At 47.2% G+C, this 23,274-nt stretch overlaps 2 protein-coding genes across 9 annotated transcripts in view; both read right to left on the minus strand.

The window, feature by feature from the left end:
- Positions 1 to 13: 13 nt before the first annotated feature.
- On the minus strand, positions 14 to 11,829 carry TARS2 (threonyl-tRNA synthetase 2, mitochondrial). 3 transcript variants are annotated; one of them, XM_043876199.1, is made up of 18 exons: positions 11,290 to 11,819; positions 10,769 to 10,965; positions 10,321 to 10,444; positions 9,532 to 9,656; positions 8,637 to 8,754; positions 8,455 to 8,519; positions 8,125 to 8,203; positions 6,820 to 6,966; positions 6,530 to 6,628; positions 5,796 to 6,013; positions 5,152 to 5,314; positions 4,806 to 4,943; positions 4,548 to 4,625; positions 2,592 to 2,692; positions 2,289 to 2,390; positions 2,045 to 2,117; positions 1,419 to 1,533; positions 14 to 512 (listed from the first exon to the last, which is right to left on the minus strand). In XM_043876199.1, exons 1-18 carry the CDS (start codon positions 11,353 to 11,355, stop codon positions 364 to 366), a joined length of 2,157 nt encoding a protein of 718 aa, XP_043732134.1. In that variant the 5' UTR covers positions 11,356 to 11,819; the 3' UTR covers positions 14 to 363. The 3 variants fall into 3 exon arrangements, 2 of the variants coding, with proteins under 2 accessions (XP_043732134.1, XP_043732135.1); XM_043876200.1 differs by having other exon boundaries at positions 11,381 to 11,817; XR_006335625.1 differs by lacking the exons at positions 14 to 512; positions 1,419 to 1,533 and having other exon boundaries at positions 2,289 to 2,386; positions 11,290 to 11,829.
- A 193-nt stretch (positions 11,830 to 12,022) lies between these two features.
- RPRD2 (regulation of nuclear pre-mRNA domain containing 2) overlaps positions 12,023 to 23,274 on the minus strand; it is a 94,403-nt gene continuing 83,151 nt past the window's right edge. For 2 of the 6 annotated variants that reach the window (XM_043876195.1, XM_043876194.1), the window contains 2 exons: positions 21,856 to 23,037; positions 21,627 to 21,715 (listed from right to left, as the gene is read on the minus strand). In XM_043876195.1, the coding sequence (XP_043732130.1) occupies positions 21,627 to 21,715; positions 21,856 to 23,037 (1,271 nt within the window). Of the gene's footprint in view, positions 12,804 to 16,822; positions 23,038 to 23,274 lie in introns of those variants that run through there. The other 4 variants (XM_043876193.1, XM_043876192.1, XM_043876191.1 and 1 more) reach the window with 3 other exon arrangements.

Below are 23,274 nucleotides of genomic sequence, written 5' to 3' on the forward strand. Positions count from 1 at the left end.
ATACACCACTAGCTTCAAGTTTACTGTTCTTTGTTTTTTTAATTTTTTGGCTGTACCATACAGCATGTGAGATCTTAGTTCCCTGACCAGGGACTGAACCCAAGCCCCCTGCACAGGAAGCACAGTCTTAACCCCTGGACGACCAGGGAAGTACCCAAGTTTATTATTTTTAGTTTCACTCTCCTCACACCCAAACAGCTACAGCTTCTTCCAGACCAAATCTCTTCATCAAAGTAGATTCATGCCTTCACACGAGTTCTGAGGAGTCAGAGGGACTCCTGACCTGTCAGTGAGGCTGGGCTCCCCCATGTTAAGGCAGGCTGGTGGCTCCTGCAGGTCTCTGCCACATCTCTGTACAAATGCTCAGAAAATTTCCTCAGCATTTGGGACCCTGGTGTCCTGTAGCTCCAGCAGCCGCTGTACAGCCTCGGCCAAGTCCCGTTCTCCAAGCCGACGGTTATCTCGAGTCCGGATGTTCACTGTTCTCTTACTCTGCTCTCTCTGGCCAACCACTGCAGGAAGAGGGAGGTTTGGGAATCTTGGGGAAAGTGTATCCAAAAGGAGAGGATATCCTCCTTTTGCTGTGCAGAAATGTAAGAGACAGAAATCTTTAGGAAGAGCAGAGCTCAGACATGTTTCCGGGAAAGGATATATTTAGCTATCTCTCCCTCTCCAGTTCCCTGGTCATCCTGAAAGATTCCAGACGTCTTCTTACATGCCTTATCACTTCCACTCAGGAGTCCAGGGGTGAGAGGCAGTACGGTCAGCCAAAGACAGACAAACAGATCAAGAAGCAGATCCAGAGAGAAAAGTGTCCGTGTATGCGCGTGTACATTAGAGAAAAGGGGAGGGTGGCAGGCTGGGAGACATGTATGTAAGTCCATGGGGTCATGGCATAGCTTGAGCCAAGACTGGCAGATGAATGGGTGTGTAGAACTAGAGAAACAGGTAATCTGGCTGAGAAATCTCTACTTCTTGCCTTCAAGACAGAGCTCTGAATCTTGGAAAAATGAAAAAAGGCACCAGGTTGGCTTAGACTTTTTCCCTTACGGCCCTTTTTCTCATCCCTTAGGGCTGACTCCATCTAGGTCTAAAATAAACAAAACTAACTAACATCTTATTAACCCTTCCTGTCCCTTTCTGTCTGATGCTCCCTTGACTAATTAACCAAACAGACACCAAGAGTTAGGGTGGGGGCCAGCAGAAAACTGTTCTGAGGATCTGAGGTGCAGGACAGGAGGTGAAAGAGCCTAGCGCCCAAAGGGCTCAGCTGTGCTAAATCCTGGCTCCTGCCCAGCTCGGGTCACGAGCCACAAATTATCCAAATATGCAGATGACCAGGCTTGACATGACAGGAAAGAACATAGAGGCCGGGTGGAAGAGTGTAGGGCCATGGGGCTAGCCTGACCGGGTCTTACCAAACTGAAAATTGTAGTGTGCGAGCTGAGCCCGGCGGATTCTCCGGCTGAGGGTCAGTCCCGAGTCAGCATCCAGGTCACCAACCAGTCCTGCAGCTCGCAGGCTCTGCTGTGCCTGGGGCAGAGGGTCATTGATAGGAACTTGATTTAACGGAAGGCTGAGGAGGTGGAATACCCTGACGCCAGTTTTCCTCAAGCTCTCCCACCTGCTCCTTTCTCTGCCTCCAGGCTCTCCGGGCCTCAGGGACGAACCCTCTTCACTCTCTACACTGAGGCCCCTCTGCAGCAACCCCCAGCTTCCTTGCCTGCCTCATCCTGCAGCCAAGCCTCCCTGGACTCTGCCTGTTTCTAGACACCACTCTACACCACCAACCAGCTGCTCAGCTCTAGTACTGTCCATTATCCTTACTTCTCTCTAGAAATGATAAATAAGACCAACATTCATCCAAGGCCCCTGTTGTGCCATGCACCCTATTGACTAACATTTACTGACTTGTTTAATTTTCACAAATCTCCAGGCAAGGAGGGATTAGCTCAGTTTTCGGATGTGGAATTCCCAGCATGCAACAATTTCCACTGCTCATCCCCAGCTTCTCTATTAGGCCTGCGTCAGCCCCCATCCTCACCTCTCTGGCATATTCCTCCTGCTCCATCCCCACAGGGATGACCACCACCTGGAACGGGGACAGCCACAGTGGCCTGATTGAAAGAAGAGAGGAAGGCAAATTATTTATCCTGGTTTGGAATACAAGTGTGGCTGCAGAGAGCAGATTCAAGAAGGAAACAGAAGCTGGAGTCTGAAAGGGGCCAGGATCTGGAGCATGCACTGCCTCGTTTGAGGGCCAGAACAGACAGGAATCGGGGTCTCACCATTTTCCCCCACAGCTCTCCGCCAGCACTCCCAACATCCTTTCCACGGAACCGAGCACGGCTCGATGAATGAGGACTGGACGCTCTAGGGCCCCCGACTGCCTTGGAGGGAGATGGGGGTGGGTGGAATGGAGAAGCATCACAAAATGAGCACCCAAGATTACCTTCCAGTTTCCAAGAAATCTTCAACCCTGGGCAAGGGAGGGTGTGGAGGATGTGGCTCAATTTTAAGGGTAGAAAGGGAAGTGGTCCTCCACCTAGTCCGTGAGCTGAGGGGAAAGGGGAGAGGACAAGGTGCCGTACCCCTTGTACTGGAGGTCAAATCTCAGGGGCAGCTGGAAATCAAGCTGGATTGTCCCACACTGATGGGGTCGACCCAGGGCATCGCGGACATGCACATCAATCTAGAGAAGACAAAAGGGAGAACATGCGAGAAACCAGAACCAGTGCCCTCCATCATATGTTCACTCCCTCTATCTACCCACATCCCAGGCTGTGTGGAGAGACACATCACTCACAGCATCCTGCTCCAGGTCACTCACTGGAGATTCTGGCAGTGGCTCTTTCCATTTAGCAGTGATGGAACATTAGGGGATGTCAACATTCACATGAATGGCCCAGCCTCACCCTGGCCTCTCAATTCCATGAGTTTCTCATCTCAGAGACCTTCACCCAGGCCCACACTGTGGCCATGACCTTCATCCCATCATCTCCCAGGATGGCTGTGCCTCTGAAACAATTCATTAGACACCTGCTCTGATTCCTGTATCCTGTCCTTCCAGCTCTGACAGTTATTCTTATTAATGACTCTTCAACTTTTCAGCTCCTTAACTCACTTTTCTTCACACTCATAGGCCTCTCAGCTTTTCCCTCCTCCGTTTCTCTCTCCATGAAGCTATAACCACTTTTCTGGTTCCCTGTTATCACTGTTCTTCTATCACGTCCACATGAAAAAACCCCACAGTGGCAGCATCCTCACTGCCCACCTGCCTGGCCCTGCAACGGAGCTGCCCTGCACTGCCCAGCATACCACACACTACAAATGCAAAAATAGCGACTGATGCAAGGGGCTGCTGTGAACCTCAACAGAAGCCGTGCTGTTGCCAGCAATCCGCGGGCTGTCTTAACCAACTCTGTGTCCTGTTCTCCTCAGGGATGCTCGAGCTTTCTCCTCAATTCCCTTCTTTAGCTCCCTCATGACAACTCTCTCTTCCCCACTCCCATCTCAGCAAATGTTCCTGCCTCCTACCTTGTGGAGAATTCCAATAACTGACACCATGAGAAGGCAAAAATGTCTCAACTTCTGTCACCACCTGTACATTTCCTTGCACCTACCCCAGCCTTTCTTCCTATCTCCTAAACAAAGGCACGGGGGTCCTGTCTATGGAGGGCTCTAGATCCCATCCCTTGTGACGTCCCAGAAATGTCCCTCTACTGAAACCCCTTCTACAACTTCAACTTCTCCCACCCCAAACAGGCTCCCTCTCATCACAGCATTTAAACATCCTCAAGCAACATCTCTTTGCATCTGTCAGCTACTCTCCTTTGCCTTTATAAAAGCCAATGTTCTTTAAGGTTTATTTGCTTTGGCCACACACACATGTGTGGCTTGTGGGATCTTAGCTCCCCAACCAGGGATTGAACTTGGGCCCTCAGCAGTGAAAGCGCTGAGTCTTTGTGCTCTGCAATAAGAGAAGCCACTGCAGTGAGAAGCCTGCACACTGCAATGAAGAAGAGCCTCTGACTGCCACAACTAGAGAAAATGCTCATGCAGTAACCAAGACCCAGTGCAGCCAAAATTAATTAATTAACTAAACAAACAAACAAACCTAATAGCTTTTTCACTATATCCAGCAGGCACTTTTCAGGCCTTTTTTTCACTGATATCTTTCACCTCTTTCAACCTGCCATGTCACTTCTCGACCCAGCCTCTGCCTACAACGTTCCCTCCTGAGACTTCTTTTTACTTAGCCAACAATTACTTTTCAGATTAAAAAGAGATTCCTACAGGAAACCTTTTCTGACCCTCCAGAGTAACACGCTCCCTTAGTACCTACACAGTACTGATCCCATGGTGCTGAAAACGCCCTCTCTACCTCCCAGAAGCTTCACCAGACCTAAGTTCCATGAGGGCAGGAAATGTATCACTCTTCTTTACATTCTACACGTTTAAACACATTCCTTCATATCTATTAAACATTTAATAAAACAAAACCAGAAGATGAATAAGTAAGACTCTAATCTGGATCCCCAGCTTACCTTAGGCCCATAGAACGCACCATCTCCAGGGTTGAGATCCCACGGTGCTCCAGATTCTTCTAGGGCGTGCTGCAGGACCTTTAGAGAGAAGGAGACAAGAGAAGAAATATGTCGCCTTAGACTTTATAAGCAACATATCCCACCAGCCCCCACAATGACCCTCTCGGCACCTGCCTCTACCAGGGACCCTGATTCCCACCTCCCCTCCCCTTCCATTAGACTGCTTTATCTGCCTCTGCTTCCCTACCACTCGCTCACCTGCTCGGCCTGGTCCCAAAGGCAAGGCTCTCCCAGGAAGCCAGACGGCCGGGTAGACAGTGCCATGTGGAAGGAAAAGCCAAGGATGGTGTAGACAGAGCGGAGGAAATCAAGACAGCCTTGGATCTCTGCTTCCAGCTGGAGGAATAAGGGCAGGTGAGCTGTGTGCCAGCTAGAGCTCTGGGGTCAGAGTGGGAGTTTGGGGGAAAGAAAGCAAAAACATAAACCAAAGTTGGAGATAGAATGCAGCTGACTTATAGGGCAGCTGAGGGTCAGGAATGTTGGCAGTTCACAAGGAGAATGAAAGGTGGTTTAGACTGCTTCAGTGGAGATGGGGAAGGGCCACCTGATCCGGTGCACAGAAGATGTGGGCGTCATCCTGCTGGAAGCACCGAAGCCGGGTCAGGCCCCCCAGGCTGCCAGAGGCCTCAGCCCGGTGCAGAGCCCCGAAGTCGGCCAGTCGCAGGGGCAGCTCTCGCCAGGATCTGGGCCGGTGGGCGAACATTAGGCTGAGGTTGGGGTGGGGAAGAGTCAGGGCCACAGGGAGAACTAAGCCCTGAGGCCTGCTCCCCCCCAAGTCTACTTCCCTTCTTTGCACTATCAGCTTATGCCCTCTCGGGCCTCACCCTGCCTCCTGCTGAGGCCTGTTAATTCCACTCATCACAGTCGGGCGCTGCCTGGTTCTTAAGTGAATTTCTCAGTAACAACAGCAGACACCACTTCCTGTGCCCCTGTTCCGTGACAGGCATTGAACTGAAAGAGGAACCTGAGACAGCAGCTCCAAACCCTTGCTGTTACCCATGATGAGACTGAGGCTTAGGGAGGTACAATGATTTCTCCAAATTCACATGGGGAGATAGAGGGCAGATTCAAGACTCAAATCCAGTGTTCCAACACTATTCCAAGGTGCCTTCTATTACTTAATATTTAGCAAACCGGCTGCCTAGCCCTAGCCTCAGAAGAAGCCAGGTCTCCTGGCTCCCAGCTCACCAGTGCGCAGGGCAGTTCATGGGCTTGAGGGCGAGTGTGTCTGCGGGGTGTCTGGCAGAGTGCTCATTCTGAGAGCTGCAGGGCCTGTCCAGGCCTGGCGGCTGTAGGGCAAACATGTCTTCCCGATAATGCTCCCAGTGCCCTGACAGTTCCCAGAGCTTCGTAGAAAACAATGTGGGTGTTTTCACTTCTGAGAAACCACGGCGGGTGTACTCAGCCTGCAGAGATGTAGACATGGAAGACCAGAGTGACTGGGGGAGGAGAGGAAGCAGGATGGCAGCTGTGTGGTTCTCCTGGGCCCTCAAGTCATGCTGATCACAGCTATACCTAGTAATTACCACACCCCCTCTCTACACTCCCCATCGTAGACTACACTGTTCTTGATAAAGGTCACTTGCCCTCTATCATTCCAGGTGGCGCTAATGGTAAGGAACCCGCTGCTGATGCAGGAGACATAAGAGATGCGGGTTCAAACCCTGGGTTGGGAAGATCCCCTGGAGAAGGAAATAGCAACCCACTCCAGTATTCTTGTCTGGGAAATTCCATGGACAAGGGAGCCTGGTGGGCTACAGTACCTGGGGCTGCAGAGTCAGACACAACTGAAGTGACGCAGCACACATGCAGTCTACAGTATTAATGTTCAAACTTCTAATCCCTCTCTTTTAACAGTTGGATTCTTCTAGGCCATCAGTCCCCCTCCAGTCATCCTCCCCCTGAACATGGGTCCTCCTTACCCTGATAAAAGCCACCAGTGCATTATACACCCTTGTCCCTCGAGGCAGGAAGAAGCAGCTCCCGGGGCTCAGTTCATGGAAGAAGAAGAGCTCCTGTTCCTGGAGTTGGAATCAGCAATGTCACTTCAAGGTGGAAGCAGGGCTTGAAAACCCGGAAGAGATTACTTGACAGAGTTGCTCAGATTGTGGGATTCTGAATTTGCTCCCAACTTCACAGATCAGGTTCCCTTCCCGCTCTGCAACCCTTATCATCACCACCTCCTCCGCCTCCATTTCCCCAGTCTCTATACCTTCCCAATGCGCCGGTGGTCCCGTGACTCTGCTTCCTCCCTCCATTCTTCCCAGGCCCTCAGCTCCTCTGCAGTGGGGAAGGAAATGCCGGACACTCTCTGCAGTGTCTCTGGGGCGCCTGGAAATCTCCATACTGATGATGAGTTCTGTGGGAGGACAGAGGGGGTCAAAGGGAAGATGAGGATTCAAGGCACCCACCCAACCTCCTCCAATCTTCGGATGGTACTCTGGGCACAAGCATCGCAGGTACCCACTTGACAACAATCCCATCTCATCTCTCTCACCACTTTTACCACCATCACCAGCAGCAGGATGCCCACCCCATCCTCCAGACAACCCCTGCCATGTCTACCACCCTGGAGGTACCTGGGCCTTGGTTTCTACACATGTACTGCTCAACTCTAACTGTATCTTGTCACCTCTGCATTCTCACCAGTACGACCTTACCAGCACCCCTGTATTTCCTTCCCCTTCTAATCAACAATGGCACAGGGAAGTAAACCTAAGCACTGGTCAAATATTAAGTCCATCCATCCCCTTATCAAGTTCCTATACAGTCATGAGAAAACCCAATCTCCCACACTGTTCCTGGATCCATGAAATTCAGATGCCTCTGCTTCTTGTCCCTTGAACAACAGTACTAGTAAGAAACGGCCTGCATTTCATCGTACTTTTAACTTTCCCTCAAACACTTTCTCTTGTGTTAGTTGGTTTTTTGTCTATAATATGGCAGGACAGGAATTAAGAGCCTCATCTTACAGCTGGGGATCAAGGGTAAGGAGATTTACCCAAGGCCATATACTTATCAATGGCAGAGACAGAACTCAGAGCAGATGCCTAGGTTTTCAGTCCAGGCCTTTGGCTCTACCTATCTGCCTCTCCCCTCACTCCCTGCTTCCTGCTCCTACTCTGACTGACAGTTCACCTTACCCAGGAGCAGTATTTTTATAAAGGGCAGGCCTCTGACTTAAAAGAATATTCTCTCTGTGCCTGTCAAATGGTGTTCCACCCCTGCTCTCTCCTCAGGAGTCTTCCCTAACGACCCCGTCCAGTCTGTTTATGCCCTCCTTTGCCACCTCCCTTGGTGGTAATGTCCGACTACGGAATCTGAATTGGCTTCTGGGCCCTCGCAGGGTGTCAAGCATCTGTCACCAGATGGGGAGTTTCTAGAAAGTTTCTTTCTCCTTCCGGATTCCTCCCTTAGCTATCAGAGCAGAGAAGGGGCTGAGAATCACCTTCCCCTTCCTCAACTCACTCCAGTGAAAACACAGGAATCGCAACCTAACCCAGTCCTCATGACTGACCGATAGCAGCTTCAGGCCTCCAATCTGTCCAGTATGCCGAAGGTGGGGGCCTCTGCACAGATCAACCAGCATGCCACACCTGGGAGAAAGAAGGGGCCAGTGAGGCGTTTGCAAATTCCTGAGCTTCTAAGTTTCTCCCTCTCAGGGTATTTGGCTGACAGAAAGAGAAGCAAAGATCTGTTCCACAGAGAGAGCAGTGAGAGATAAAAATCAATGCCCATTTCTTTTTGGGAGCACCAGAATACCTATCTTCTTTCCCTCACCCCATCCCTGGCCTTCCTGAGTGCATCCCCACCTCTCCCTGTTTCCCTCAGTGTCAATAGCTCTCACCCATACACTGTTGCTGTTGGACCTGTCACTTTCTCCTCAATCAAGCGAAGCTTAAACGGGTTATCCTGGAAGAAGGGGAGAGTGAGGACATGCCTTCTTTCTCACAAAGACATCCTGGAGAGAACCACTCCTCCCCTCACACCTCTAGATCATTCTCCTAAACCTGTGTGTCTCCATCCCACCTTGAAGAGCTGGCGAAGCTGAGCCCGGGAAGCTTCCAGTCTCCGGAAGGGCTGAGCAGCAGCTGCAAGTTCCTGGCAAATCCGTTCCAAAACAGGCAGCTCTGAGCCCTTGATTGTCCTGGAGAGATGAAGGATAGTTGGCTGGCCTCTGTCTGTTAGGGAGCAGCACCCAGGTGACACCGCTGGGTACTGGTTAGGGGGTGAAATCCTGCCCTCTGAAACATCTAAAGTTACTGGCAAAGACAGACTAGGGGAGAACAAATAGGAAATCAGGTAAAAAGTTTACAGCTGGAGGAAAACAGCTCTAGTACGAAATTCAACGTTGCATGCAGGCAATCTGGATAAACAAAACTAGAGCAATAGTAATGAGGGATGAAGTAAAAGTTGAACACATAAAGGCTAGAGAAGGTAAGTTTCAAGCTGATTTAGAAAAGGAAGGACATGGACTAATAGAGATGGTGATACCAATGTCACAGCTGAGGCACAGAGGGACCCTGCCCCCAGCTTTCTTTCTCCTCCAAATTGAACATACCTGAGGTCCCAAAAAAGGCCTCAGAAATCATCCCAGTAAAGAGGTACAAACTTTCAGTTATAAGATGAATAAGGCCTGCGGAACTAACATATAGCACGGTGACTATAGTTGATAAATCTATATTGTATAATTGAAATTCTGTAAAAGTAGTTCTTAAGCATTCTCATACACACAAAAAAGCATGTGATAATTTGATTATGAGACTCCTTCCACATATCAAATCACCATAAGTATACTTTAAATTAATTACAACTGTATTTGTCAATTAGACCTCAAAAAAAGAAGAAAAAAAAGAAAATATGGTGAAATCTCTGAAAAAGAAAGCACCCCAGAATTATTCTCCTCCTTCCTTGCATTACTCACCGTTCCTTTCCTAAGAAGAAATCATGGTAAAAGCCACATTCTGTGCTTGGGCCTTGGCAGAGGACAGCACCTAGAAGCTGCTCAGCTGCTGCCCCCAGGACATGGGTACTGGAGTGCCAGAATACCTGGGTTCACAAGAAAGGAGTTCATGAGTTCACAGCCTTCTCCTTTAGCCCCTACCTCTCTGACCTCAGTAAAGCTGATGTGAACCAGTTTTGAATAACTATCACAAAATGTGGCCTCTGAGCTTGGGGGTGACTGCTGAATGGTAAAAGACAAATAAACAACAAAATTGAATATAAAAGAAAGAAGGCCCCTAGAAGCAACACACAGAAAAGAGTAAGCCCCTCTCCTCACTGCTTTCCAGTTCCAGAGCATAGTAGGTTAGTCAGTTTTCAGACCGTCCAAGCTGACATGAAAAAGTGGAGGGGAAGCCAGGTCATGTGCCCAGTTGTGTAAGCCACATGAGAATTAAAAACATGCTACTGATGACTTATAATATAGGTCTCAAGAGTTAGGGGGCTAACCGGGCATATTATCTTTCTATTTTCAACTTAATTCTCTCCCTTTCACTAGCATAACTGGTTACTGCTTAATTGACCCAGGCTAATTAAAAACTTTCATCCGGGAGTTTCCAGCTTAACCAGGACCAGTCAAGACAAGCAATATGCCGTAGGCCTCCCAACTGCACTTGGAGAAACTGAGGCAAGAGAAATAAATGCTAGAAATGCCCACTTAAACATCTCTTAGTTGAGTAACCACTGTATCCCGGATAAGGAAGCAGCTTACCGCTTTCCCCTGTGCAGAATCGAATGTCAGAAACCTGAGGTCAGAATCTGTCTCCAAGGGCCGCTCCAGATCATAAGGTTCTCCATTCACTTGAGCAGCCACTGCAGTATCTGCCAGGTTTGAACTTCAGCAGTGAGGAATACAGGTAAAGCAAAAGACAAGGTTACAATCCAAAGGCGAAGACAGGAACTAATCTCTTAGCAACTCCAAATCTGCAAAGGGGAAACGTGTTACCAGAGCAATACAATTGATCATTACTCTCCACCCGCCAAGCCTAATGAATGAAGGTCAGAGACTATGAAACTAATTCAGATTGAAAAGGAACTGGCAGGAAATGCTATCTTGAGGAGGATGGGATAAACATACAAAGTCTTTTCCCTACTCAAATTGAGAAAGAGAAAGCAAAGATATAAGCATTATCCTGGTAGGTACAGAATGAGCCTAGTACCTAATCTGCTGGGCTACTTGGTAAGGGGTTGTCTTCCATGCCACAGCATCGACTTTCTGACCTCCAGGAAGTGATATCTTAATAGTCCGCTGTTCCTTCTGTGCCATGCTTGCCAACCTCTTTACCTGAGCAGTCCATAGCTCCTCAAAATGGCCAAGCCGCTCTACCAACCAGTGTGGAGGGGTCGGCACAGCTGCCTGGAGGGAAAGATGTTAAGAAGTAACACAGGTTCCAAAATTCCTTCCTGGGATTGGGACCGCGTGAAATTAGAACGTTTAAGTGGCCATGGTCCGAATCCTGGGCCTTTAAAAGCACTGGGTAATATAGGGCCCTAGGCTAGGAGCTCTAGGCTCCCCAGGCTGCTAACCCGAGGGAAAAAATGGCCCATCTAAGGGCTAGGGTAGTCGGGTTGGGGGCCGCTGGCGGGAGCAGAGGGTGTCAAGCAGGGTTAACAGCCTACACTTTGGGATTCCGCTGGGCTGGGTCCAATGTGGCTCGGAACTTTTGGGTATCTCACGCACCGTGTGCAGCCCGCAGGCGTATAACCCTGGGAACCGAAGCCGCCGACACCTCTGATACAGCCCCATTTTCCCTCAGTCCGGTCCTACATACTCAAATAAATGATCGCCGCTTCTCCTTCGCCAGATTCCTCATTGACGCCTGGCCCAACAATATCCATGCCGATTGGTTACTACACCTGCCACTCCAATCTGGGACCACCCCCAGGAACTCCGAGGAGGAACACCCCACGCAGCACTAGCAGCGGTGTGGGTGGTTCCGCCTGACCGGAAGACCTAAACTGTTACACACTTGGGCAAGTCCAGAGATCTGCAGTTTCGGATCAAAAGAGCAGTAAGATATCCTGCGGCTTTGAGGACAGGGGCAGGACAATTTCCCAGAATGCGAGCGGAAGAGAAACAGATCGGAAAGGGTAGTCATTTCCTTTTAACCATACGTTTTCTTTTACACAGTCTTCACTGGCAGGTAGGAAACAGGTAAAAGCATATACTTTGAGATAAGACAGATCTAGTGTAAATCCTGGGAATTGTGTCATTTTCGGTAAATTAACTTCTAGAATTCCCTAGCGGCCCAGTGGTTAAGACTCTGCTCTTCCACGGCAGAAGCCACAGCGAACTGGTCAGGGAACTAGGAGCCCACAAGCCAGGCAGTGTGACAAAAGCAGACGCTCCCAAAGAAAATAACTTCTGAACTTCAATTTTCTTATCTATAAAATGGGAATAATAACAGTTCTCATTTTGAATTGTTAAGGTTAATTTTATATTAATTGGCTAATATATTGCATAGTATATAGTAATGGGCAACACTAGTGACAAGCTATGAGAATATATGAATATAACCACTTTGGGGCTAGAGCAGAGAATCTGCAGAGGGCATTCTTTGGCGTCCCTTCATACTCATGGTGCTTAAAGAGGGCCCTTGAGAGACCCCTTAATCTTACAGATGAGGAATTTAAGGTCAGAGAAGGTAAGTGGTTTAATGCCAACTGATGCTGGATTCTGAATCCAAGTTTCATATTCTTCTACCACAACAGACTTTCTCTGGTAATAAGAGTTTACTCCCAATGCAATTCCCCCAACAGCTCAGAAAGAAGTGCCTGACCCTAGAACCTTAGCTCTCGGCTTCTGACCAAGACTGCCTCTAATTCCCATCCTAGCTCTCCTTAGCGCTCCCCCCTGTTATATCCAGAACACAGGACTAGGTGCATTTGATTTGTTTTCTACAGTAAAAATTGAAACACAACCAGATTTGTAAAGTATGAGGGGAAACGGATTTAGGGACAGATGTGAGGTTCTTAGTAATTCCCATTAGTCCCCTCACCTGAGGGTGGGGATGGTTGGTGTTGGTTCTCAAGTTTCCAATGGTGATGTTATCAAGCATTGTGGAGGAAGAGCTGTCTGTCATAGAAAGGTGTTTAATCTAAGTTTCCAGAGGTTCTGTCTGGGGAGGCAGCAGTTGATCTGAGTCACAGGCACCACTCCGGATCTTGGCTCCATCTTCTGGTATGTCAGACACCCTGAAATACAAAAAGAAATAGACAAGAGTGTGGAAGAGGAAGATTACTTATATGTGTGTGAGTTTGGGAGAAGGTTGGGAGAATTTTTAAATGGCATTCAGAAGTGTGAGAGCAGGCAGAACTCTTCCCAAGGCTCTGCACCAGAAGGGACAGGGGAGTGTTACACTGCATGCAGCAGAATGGTGGCTGCTCCGGAAGTAATTATTAAGAATATACCGATCACTGTGCTCACTTGAAACCCCACAGGACTTGTATACTGACACATACCTTCTTTAATCATTCTACTTTGGGAGGGTAGTGGAGGGATGGCAGGATAAGTAGATAATTCGTTACAGTAGCTGCCTGCACTCACCCCTCAAGCATGTACTGACTACTTCCTATGTGCCATGTACTGAGCTGGGTGCTAGGGGATGCCAATCAATCAACTGCTACGTCATCACTTATGTGACCTGGTTTGCAATGGAAGGAAGGAATGTCATGTTATTCCATTCCTCCCTGTGTCACAAGCCAGCCAGCAAGCAAGCAGGCAAGAGTAAGCTAGCGAAGGCCAACACATTAGTCACTGGGTCTTCACAATTTCTGATCTGTGACTAGCACGTCTCAGCCTCAGAATTTTAGCCAATTAGCCTGCTGGGGAAATATCTGTTGCTAAAACTGCTCCTATCTTCCACCAGAATATTACTGAACAACCACTATGTGCCAAGTGCCATGCTTCACTATCTCACTGAATTCCGAGAACCCCAAGTAGTTCTTCTTATAGTCCCTTTAAAACGTTGAAAATGACTCTCAAAGTTAAGTCAAGCCCCACTCCATCTGAATGCAGGACCAGTTATATAACATGTTACGCTGTCTCATAGGGACCAGGATCATCAGCAAGCAATATGTTTGGTAGCTTATCTTTTTTCCTCTCCTTTGGGCCCTAAGAGGCCTTTAATAGGGTGGAGAGAAAGTAATAAAAAGCCAAGAAAAGAGGCAAAGAGGCATCTCACCAAATAACCTCTACCAGTCTAAGGTTAAGGAAAAAGAAGAGTTTAGGAAATAATGCCAGAAGGTTTCATAGAAGTCTAGGAAAAAGAACTCCTCAGAAAAGGATACACTACACCCTGAATCAATTTTGAGAAACTCTCAGCTTTACTCCAGTCTTAGAATAGACATCCTGTTAGTTACAGCTTTGGTTGAGGCGGTATTGTTTTTTATCATCTTTAACTGTTGATAAGAATTCTCTCCATGGAGAGCACAGTACATTTCCCCCTTGTTATCAGGAGCAACACATACCTCCAAATCTTCATTCTTAGAAGCAAAATTTCCCTACACCAAAGAGGTGGAAGAGATATTGGAGGGAAAAAAGAGAAACGTAACAAGGTAAAATACAAGAAAAGTTTATGTCATTGCCACAAAATGCTTTTGAGGCCCAAAGAATTAGCCAAGTGGCTAAAGCTACAGTAGGTGCTGTGGATAGGTTACGTTAAAAAAATTTCTTTCTCCCCCCAGTAATACAGATTTAGGATGGGGCCAAACTTTAACTTTGCTTTAAATATAGTACAAAGAGATAATCCAGCCAACTTTGCTGAGTAAATCGAGGGGGAAACATCCTAGCCGGAGCATGGGGCTAAACTGAAAACAAAACCTTGGGCTCACCTAAAAGGTCTCTACTAAGATTGTCCTTTCCCAAGACATTTCTTGAGTCTGTACAAGAGAAATACAGCCACCACCATGCCTTTAAATGACCCTGGTTGGTCAGCTGGAGAAAATATGAAGTCTCCCAAACATAGGAGCCAGTGTCAACTTAAGTTCCATGCTGAAATAAAGTAACAAAAACAAAGATCTAAGTACCCTGAAGGAAGGTCCTAGATATATTTGTACAAGTATACAACTATGCCCCACTAGCCAAAATCCAAGATTCCAACTTAATACTTTACTGATCTCTACTGCCCTTGGCAACGATTGGCCACCTAGAAAACATGAGACCTTGAATGTTGCCTTATATAGGTGCAAAGGATTTCTAGCCAGGGGAGGAGGAAACCGAACTAGATGCTGCCCATCTCCTTTCTACCCATTCCAACTGAAACACCCTAAGAAAAATGTAGGAAGTTTCAAGTCCTATCTCCTCCTTCCCACAAATTAAGTGACAAAGGACTTAATTCTCAAGAAAGGGATCCACTGGGGAAGGGGAAGGAAGGAATGTTGGAACATCTAATTTGCTAAGAACCCCAGCAGATCCAGGGTTGCTGGGTTAGTCAACAGCCTTTTGAGTCAAACACAAAAAAACCTGCAGCCTGTATTTGTTTGTTGTTGGCACTGCTCACTAGCCCCTCCACCCACATCTGTGTTGTCAACTTTTGATGCCTGCTACAGTGATAAAGGAAAAGGATAGGGGGGAAAAATGGAACCATGAGGTAACTGCAATTATCAGTTTCTAAATCGATCTCAGCCTTCCTATCCGTTCCCCTCAAACTTGTAACTAAGTATTGTTTCTTCTGTCCCCCCCCCTCCCCAGTTTGTCAGAAATAATTTTTTTACATGGCACTTGCTCCTTTCCTTTGAAGCACATGTGCTTCTTTCTACTTCTACATGGGGGGAGAACAGGATGTTTACTTAAGAGCCATCTCACCGGTGTCCCTCTTGCAGCCTCAATGAGTTATTACTCAGCAACTGTGAACAGCAGCTGACCGGACCTGCCCATACAGTTTACTCATAAACAAGTATGAGAAACACCTTCATACCCTAAAATATACTGTCTACATACATGAGGGGGTAACTCATTCCTTCTACACCATATTGACCCCAATAAAACAATTTTGTGGAAGCTGTGCATTTTCAACATGCCCAGGAAGGCCAATGAGGAGTTGTAAAAGCTGTTGCTTCCTCGGGATGGGGACAGGAACCAGGTGGCAAGTCAAGGCCCAAGTGGGGACCAGGAAGTAAGGGTGAGTTGGATTCCAGAAGCGGCCAGTGCAGTGTACACCCCTACCTGCTGGGTGTGTTCCTAGACTGTGCTATTTCTGAAGCATCTGGTGACACGTGTGCAGTTTCATGTATTCAAGGCTGCTTATTTAGGGCCTTCTACCCTGCCACGGATCCAGGCCTGGTCTAGATGCAATGACTCGTTTTACCCCTTTAGCCAACATTCCATTTATTAAGCCTCACTGGGTCATAAAAAGGGATGGGGTGAGAGAGCCGTTGTGTGGCTTCTGTGACAGGCAATATGCGAGAAGGACAGATGTGGGCAAAGAATTTGCCAGAAAGATCCTGACTGCCACTACTCCAATTTTATGCTTGCTTTAAAAATACTTTTTTGCTCACAACCGTACAATTTTTTGGGAGACGTACAAAATTATCATCCATATGGTATACCCACTTCATTACCAACCACTCCCTGAACATCTTGATCTTGCCCCACCCGTTGTCCCTTTCCAAAATTGAACTGCCACAAAGGACCAAACCAAACCCACAAGGCCATAAAGATCTTAAGAAGCTCAGAATGCCTTCAGTGACATTGAGTGCAGAAGTCAAAGGGGACAGCTGGACAAGATCAGAGGGGAAAAGTCAACCACACAACAAAGGAAACCATACTTTATTAAACAGGAAAACAAAAACATAATATTGGGGGCAAAGAGATTAAAAAAAAAAGGAATGGCTGGAAGAGAGGAAAGCACAAGCGGTCGCAAGGCAGGCTTGAGATGGGGGGGGTCTTTGGCGTGTGTTTGCCTCAGACCTGTGCGGGTGCACACACACCAGCCCCTCTACCCTCCTTGCACGTTTAGACCAAAAGCAAATACAACTGTATCTTCAGAGATATATTCAGGCTTTTCTTCCTGCATTCCTGTAGCTGGTTTCACCTTCAGCCCTGGACAGTCATGGAGGGTCTTTGCTGGAGAAAATTTAGGTCTTTCCAACAATAGGCCTGTTCCACAAAGCAGCAGTTTCAGCTTCTGGAGAAGTTCCCTCCTATTTGCACTCACCAGAGAAGTCAGGGGCCCTTGGTCAAAGCCCCAGATCTCAAAGAAAAATGTCAAACCTTTAGAACTAGTTATTTTATTAAATGATATTAATACACATTTCAAAAGGATTTCATTGTTGCCTCTAAAGCATGTACTTGTTTTGTTTTCCACACTGAACACGTGAGAATATCAATCCAACATATCTAATTTAAATCTTAACAGGCACCCCAGCCCATTCAAAAAAAGTGGGGGGGGGGAGGCAAAAAGGAGAAAAAGCAGTAATTTACAGCGGCTTCAAAACAGTAACAGCTGAAGCTTACTTCTGCATGAACCAGTAACTTCAGGACTGATAGTGAATATTCTGCAATTAGGAGTTTTAGCATATTCACATTATCTAGATAGGTTTGCTGTACCATATACATCACAAACATTGTATTCCTGGGACTGGAAAGGTAAAAGGCCTATTCTCTTATCATTTTACCCTCCCTGGAAACAAACCAAATTCTATTTATTCTCAACAAAATTTGGGAGGGCAAATGGGAGCAAGGATAGAGGTTGAATCTAAGCTGACTGAAGAGTAAACTTTTACAGAATATTTAAGGACTCAATTTCTGATATTGTATCACTGAATTTTAAGTGGTACCAGTGTACTCAGGCCCCACCCACCGATTCTCTGTCTGTGATTTTACAGTGAGCACCAAGAACCTTAGTAACAACTTCGCATTATCTGTTTGCATACTGAATCATGTCCTTGCCAAGACACACTATGCTATGCTTTTTTTTTTTTTTTAAATCTTGTTCTCAGGTTGAAATACAAAAGAGCATGGGCACGGAGGTTTAAATCACAGACACAGAAAGAATAAAACCCCTTTGTTTCATGTTATGAATACCAGAATTGTCTTGTTTCACTATATCACATATATACACATCGTTGTCTTCACTGACTGCTGTAGGCAGATGTCCATAAAGTTAACAAGCAGCTGACAGTTACATACAAATCCTCATTTCCATCCTGAACAAATGGATTTTGTGGCTTAAAAAACCAAAACACACTCCACAGAAACCCAACCCTTAAAGTCCATCTTTTAAAACTGTACAAGGTCTTCCCTTTCATGTACTAGCTATCATGCTTCTGAGGACAATTAACCTGCCCCAACATTCAGGAAACCACTTTGCTGACCAACCCCCCATTTTCTGATAAAATCGAATGGTCAGAGAGCCTTTTCAAGTAAACACTACTTTTAGATTAATTGAGAGCAGCAGAAAGAATTCACATTCTTTTATTCTAGAATGAAAAACATCCCACTTAATTTTCTGCAAAAGAAAAAAAAAACTTATTTCAGTTTTGAGTTAAAACTGTCTTTCTTTACCTCCCCCCACCCCACCCTCACACTCTCTTATACTTTTCTCTAAACGAATGTCTTAGGACTCAGTGTAACTGTATTGTTTCTTTGCTTTGCTACACTATATACCCCATCCCACTACAAGGTCCTGGTATCATGCATTTTTTTTTTTTTTTTTTTTTGCAGGGAGAGCTACAGGGCAGAGAGGCTTGAGAAGGTCAAAGAAAGAACAGCGGGCTTAAGACCAGAAATGCATCAGGAAGATGGAGGACTTGCAAGATCCTAACCACAGAAAACATGGAGAGTCCAAACAAATAACATGGAATAAATTACACAAAAACTCCCCAACTATGATGCACACCTGGTTTGAGCTGCTCTTTTACCTGCAAAGCAAGCTTATTCTGAGACAAAGAATCATCTTCTGCACTACATTTTCCACGCTCTCCCATATGTAAAACTTAACTGGGGGAATCCAATGCAATCCCCATACTTCCTACAGTTATTTCTACACTAACTTGGAAGAAAATATGAAACTTGCTAGGATTTCCTTTAATAGTCTTTCACTCATCTGGCTGGAGATTACCAGTGTGTACTTTAGGGTAAGACACTAAATAAAAAAATGTAGTAAAGCAACATTTGCTTTTCAGTGTCCCTAAATACTCGAAGTGCAGTGATTGTCTTTTCCCAGTACTAGCTGTAGAAATACAAATAAGGAGCCTTTCAGTTCAGGGAGAAATAAAGCACTTTTTTTTCCCCATGTAAAATGACTAAGGGCATAAACATTTTCTACTGAGAGTGGGAGGTGAGGATAAGGTTTGAGCCTTGAAATGTGACAGGTTGCTATCCATAGAGTGGGGTAAATTTAAACTAATCAGATCCTCCTGTTTGTCTGCAAGGATATGTATAATATCCAGTTGTCACTAAGACAGAGCTAAAGAGGTATAAAGAAAGATGCTACTGAACTTCCTCCTTTAGAATACCAAGAAGAGGGGTGAATACAGGACTAGGTCAAAAGAAAGATAAAGACAAATATTTCCCTTTCCCCATAGTTAACTTTTGGTGACAACCACCAACAAATGTCACAACATTAGGGAGGCACCAGGCTAAAAATGTCTACTTAAAAAAAAAAAATACTGGGATAATATCTGAGAATGTTTCAGTTGCACCTCTGCTATCTACTGTCAACTACAGTGACTTTCTGGCTAGACGAGCAACGTAGATGAGAAAACTGAGGGAGAAAAAATCAAGAAAAAAAAAAAAAAAAGCAGGAAGCAAGAGCTTGATGCCAGATATGTGAAACCACCTCAGAAATATGTTTATGACAGATGGGCAGGTCAGATCACACCATCAATGGCTCCTTTCTCTCACTCTCTGTATTGCAGTTACTTATTCTTTTAATTTTAGTATACCTGGCCCCCTTTCTTCTACTCAAAGGAGGAAAATTCTTTACTAGGATAAAATGAGGTCCATACTTCCTCCAAGTTGCTGCCTGATAGTACTTCAGAAGAGGCTGAATTAAAAAACAAAGGCTTAGACTTTGGGAGAAAGGTCAAGAACTCAACTTCAATATGCCTTTTAAAACAAAAGAAAACCCCCAAATAACTTGACAGGTCCAAGGTCTCCCACATTTCCTCCCCTGCAACAACATCTCTTGGCTGTCAGCAGGCCACAGAGCACAAAGGGAAGACAGCCACCCCGGTTACAGCAGTTAGCTGAGCTGGAGAGAGAAGGGGACAAGAATCCTTCCACTGACTACTTGAGAAGCCAAGCCCCAAATAACACCCCAACATTGCACATGGTATTAGCTGTACTGATGGAAGTTTTATTTCAAATGTAGTAATACTCTTCAATAGATGGGGTAAAATAAGATTTGTTTTCCTCCCCACCCTTCAAACCCCCAGCCAAATGAAGTGGCTTTAGTTGTGTTTCTTTGCCCCCCACCCCCTTAAAATACAAACATCTTGGAAAAGGTAGGTATAAGTGCAGTGGGAGGGAGGACTGGATGGAATAGTGAAATGTAAGCATATATAACTTTTTAATTTGGAAGGGAGGTCCTTTGTTATAATAAAAAAAGAAAGAAAAAATAGATCAAAGGAGGGAAAACAAATAAAAACAATGATAATAAACCAAACTCCTACTTCCAATGCTCTCTACTGTTCAAATGCCTTTCCCTTAGTTTCCATCAGTACCTGGGAGGGAAGAATGGGCGTTTTGGTGCAAAGAACGGAGGGCCCCTAGCGAAAGGTGGCCTGGGCCTCTTTAAACTGTGGAAAGGGTCTCTGCTGAGAAAAGGCTCCCTAGGCCGGAAGTCTGGCCGGGGACTCCGCAAGATCATACCACTCCGGTTGATGGCGTCTCTGTGTGAGGGACCCAAGGGGGGGCCACTGCTGCTGTTGCTGCCTCCCCCACCTCCTCCTCCATGGGCTGGGCCCAAGTGCTCCAAAGAATGGGAAGGCAGGCTCAGGCTCTCGCGCACACGGCTAAGGCCGGGGCCGTTGAGGTCCCGCTGGGTAGGGCCCCCATGGTCCCTGGGTCCTGGGAGCACACCGAAATGATCAGCCAGGGTCCCCTGAAGGAGGGAACTATGGTCCTTGGGAAATACTGCCACGGCCCCCGCCACTCCGTGCTCTGCCAGTGGTGGGGCTGGGAAGGGTACAACCCCAGAGTGGTCACCAGGAGGTGGAGGAGGAGGAGGAGCAGAAAAAGGGACGCCACTCCCGCCACTGCTGCTATGTTCCCCGGGGGGCGGAGGAGGGGGTGGGGTGGGGAAAGGAACTCCGCCGTGCTCCCCAGGAGGTGGGGCAGCGTGGGCCAGGGCTGCCTCCTTCGCGAAGGGGTTCGAAAGATCCACAGAGGGTAGATGAGTAGGTGCATCTCGAGAGAAGATACCACCATGATCCTTGGGAGGGGCAGGCGGGGCAGATGATGGCCCCACTGGCTCTCTCTGGAAGGGTGTCCCATGATCCAAGGGGGATGGGGGGAGATGATGCTCAAATGTTGAGTTGAAACTGCTGGAACGGAAGCTGCCGACACTCTCCTGAAACTGGGGTGCTCGTTCTTTGTATGGTGCTGTTTTAAAGCCAGTGAGGCCTCCGCTGCCCCCACCCCCAAGGGATGCCAGCTCAGAGGCACTTGAGGGGCCATTGTCAAAGGAGCCACCTGAGGTGCTCAGATCAAACCAACCCACCCTTGAGGCCTCACGCCCATGTCCTCTATTTCCCTTCCCAGGGACTCGGATGGACTCTACAGTCTGTATGGGCTCCCCTGACATCCTCCTATTGGATGCATTATGATAACCCAAGGTTTCTATAGGGGCCCCCTTCTCTTCGGTACTATCAGGCAAGTCTAAGCAGGAGGAGGAGACTCGAGTCTCTATGCGATAGTGCTCTTCTTGTTGCTGCTGATCAGCGGCTGTCAAGCTGAGCTGGGCGAGGTTTGACAGGCTGACACCATCACTTGAAGTGCCCTTGTTGGGGGCCTGGCCAAAATGTTTATCATCTGAGGGCTTTCGTGAGGCATTCTTAAGCATATTCTTAAACTCAATCGTCGACGTGGTGGAAATGGTAGAGGCCAGGACTTTCTCCACGCCTGACGTGGGTGGGTGGCCCGTGGGAGCGGCAAGGGTATTCTGCGGAGAGAAAAGGGACCGATGTGGGACTGGGTGAGGAGAGTCTGGGTACTGCTTCTGCGGCAAAGTGAGATGCCCCGTGGTAGACTGAGACAAGCTATTGTGGTTGGAGTCAGGGGTGAAAAATGAATCATTCTTACTCGGTGATGGTGACCGGTCAGACCCCGCTTCATTCCCTCTGATGCCGAAGGCACTGAACAGCCCAGGGGAAGACGAAAGCCGGTCACAGTTCTCACTAGAGTCCAGGAGGGCCCTCACAGATGGAGGGAAGGCAGACTTTACCCCAAATTCTTGACCCCTGTGGCTATAACTGGACAGGATTGGCTGGTACTCAGTGGTATCAGAAAGCTTGCTTGATTTCAGGATAGACTTGGCTGGTTTCTTCTCTAGGTTCATCATGGCAGATGGTGGAGGCCCTGAATACTCGAAATCTCGGTAATCTTCATCTTCCTGGAAAGAAGTATCTGGATAAAACTTCTCCTGTGAAGAGTCCATCAGAGAAGACGGTCTCTCCATTCCATCAGAAGGCTGCTTATAGGGGGAGTCACTGCCCAAGCCAAACGGCCGAAACGTAGACACAGAACTGGAGAGCTCTCGGGGGAAGCTTTCCTCTCTCCCAGGGGGTGGTGATCTTGTACTGCTGGGTGTTGAGGAACCAGGGCTAATGATCTTAGAAAGCAGGGACATGGTATCCACACTGCTGGATGTGGGCTTGTCCATCATCTCATCCTGAGTGGGCGTTCCACTCCGTTCATCCCGTACCGGGGTTCCATCAATGTTGTCGACTGACGTGCTAGTAGGGCCACGCTGGAAGTCTGATGGATGGCTTTCAGCTGGAGCAGTGGATCCCAAACTGCTCAGGATTGGGATGTTTAAGTTTAAGCCACTGAAACCAGGATTACCTTTTAAGAAGTTGTGGATCTTCATTTCCAGGCTTGGGGAGGTGGACTCTGACTCCAGCTTTGGCTTGGAGGCCTCTGAGGATTGGCACATGGCAACTTCAGTAGGCGGAGCAGCAGGGCTAGCATTGTGGTTACCTGTGAACCCCAGAGTGTTGGAGGGGAGCTTGAAAGTAGTGCTTGGGAGCCCTGGGCTTTGCCCAATTGAGGCCTTGCTGGCTGAAGTTGACGAGACTTCAGAAGTTGAGGAATTAGGAGAATAGTTGAAGCTTTTGGGAATAAAGGACTGGGTATTGGAGGGCAGGTTTCTTCCTTTTATGCTAGAGACTGTGGTGTTAGCAGGGGAAGCTGAAGTGCTCTGGGGTGCAGCTTCGCTGGATGGAACTGGGTTCCCAGTAACACTCTGAAGTAAAGATGACAGGCCTGTAGAAACAAAGATTAGAGAAGTTAAGAACAACAACTCCCTACTTTCCAATGTAAACAATGTAGGCTAATCAGATATTCTCATTCATTCCAGTGGGAACTAGACAGACATTAAAATATGAGATCAAAGGGAATTCAGAACGAACAAGTAATGGCTTATCAATGTAAGGAGAGCAAATTACTGAAACGTTTCTAGTAGTCACGAAACAAGGCCAACATGGCAAAAATAAAAGCCAA

The sequence above is a fragment of the Cervus elaphus genome, chromosome 20 (genome assembly GCF_910594005.1).
Source record: "Cervus elaphus chromosome 20, mCerEla1.1, whole genome shotgun sequence".
NCBI classification, from domain to species: Eukaryota; Metazoa; Chordata; class Mammalia; order Artiodactyla; family Cervidae; genus Cervus; species Cervus elaphus.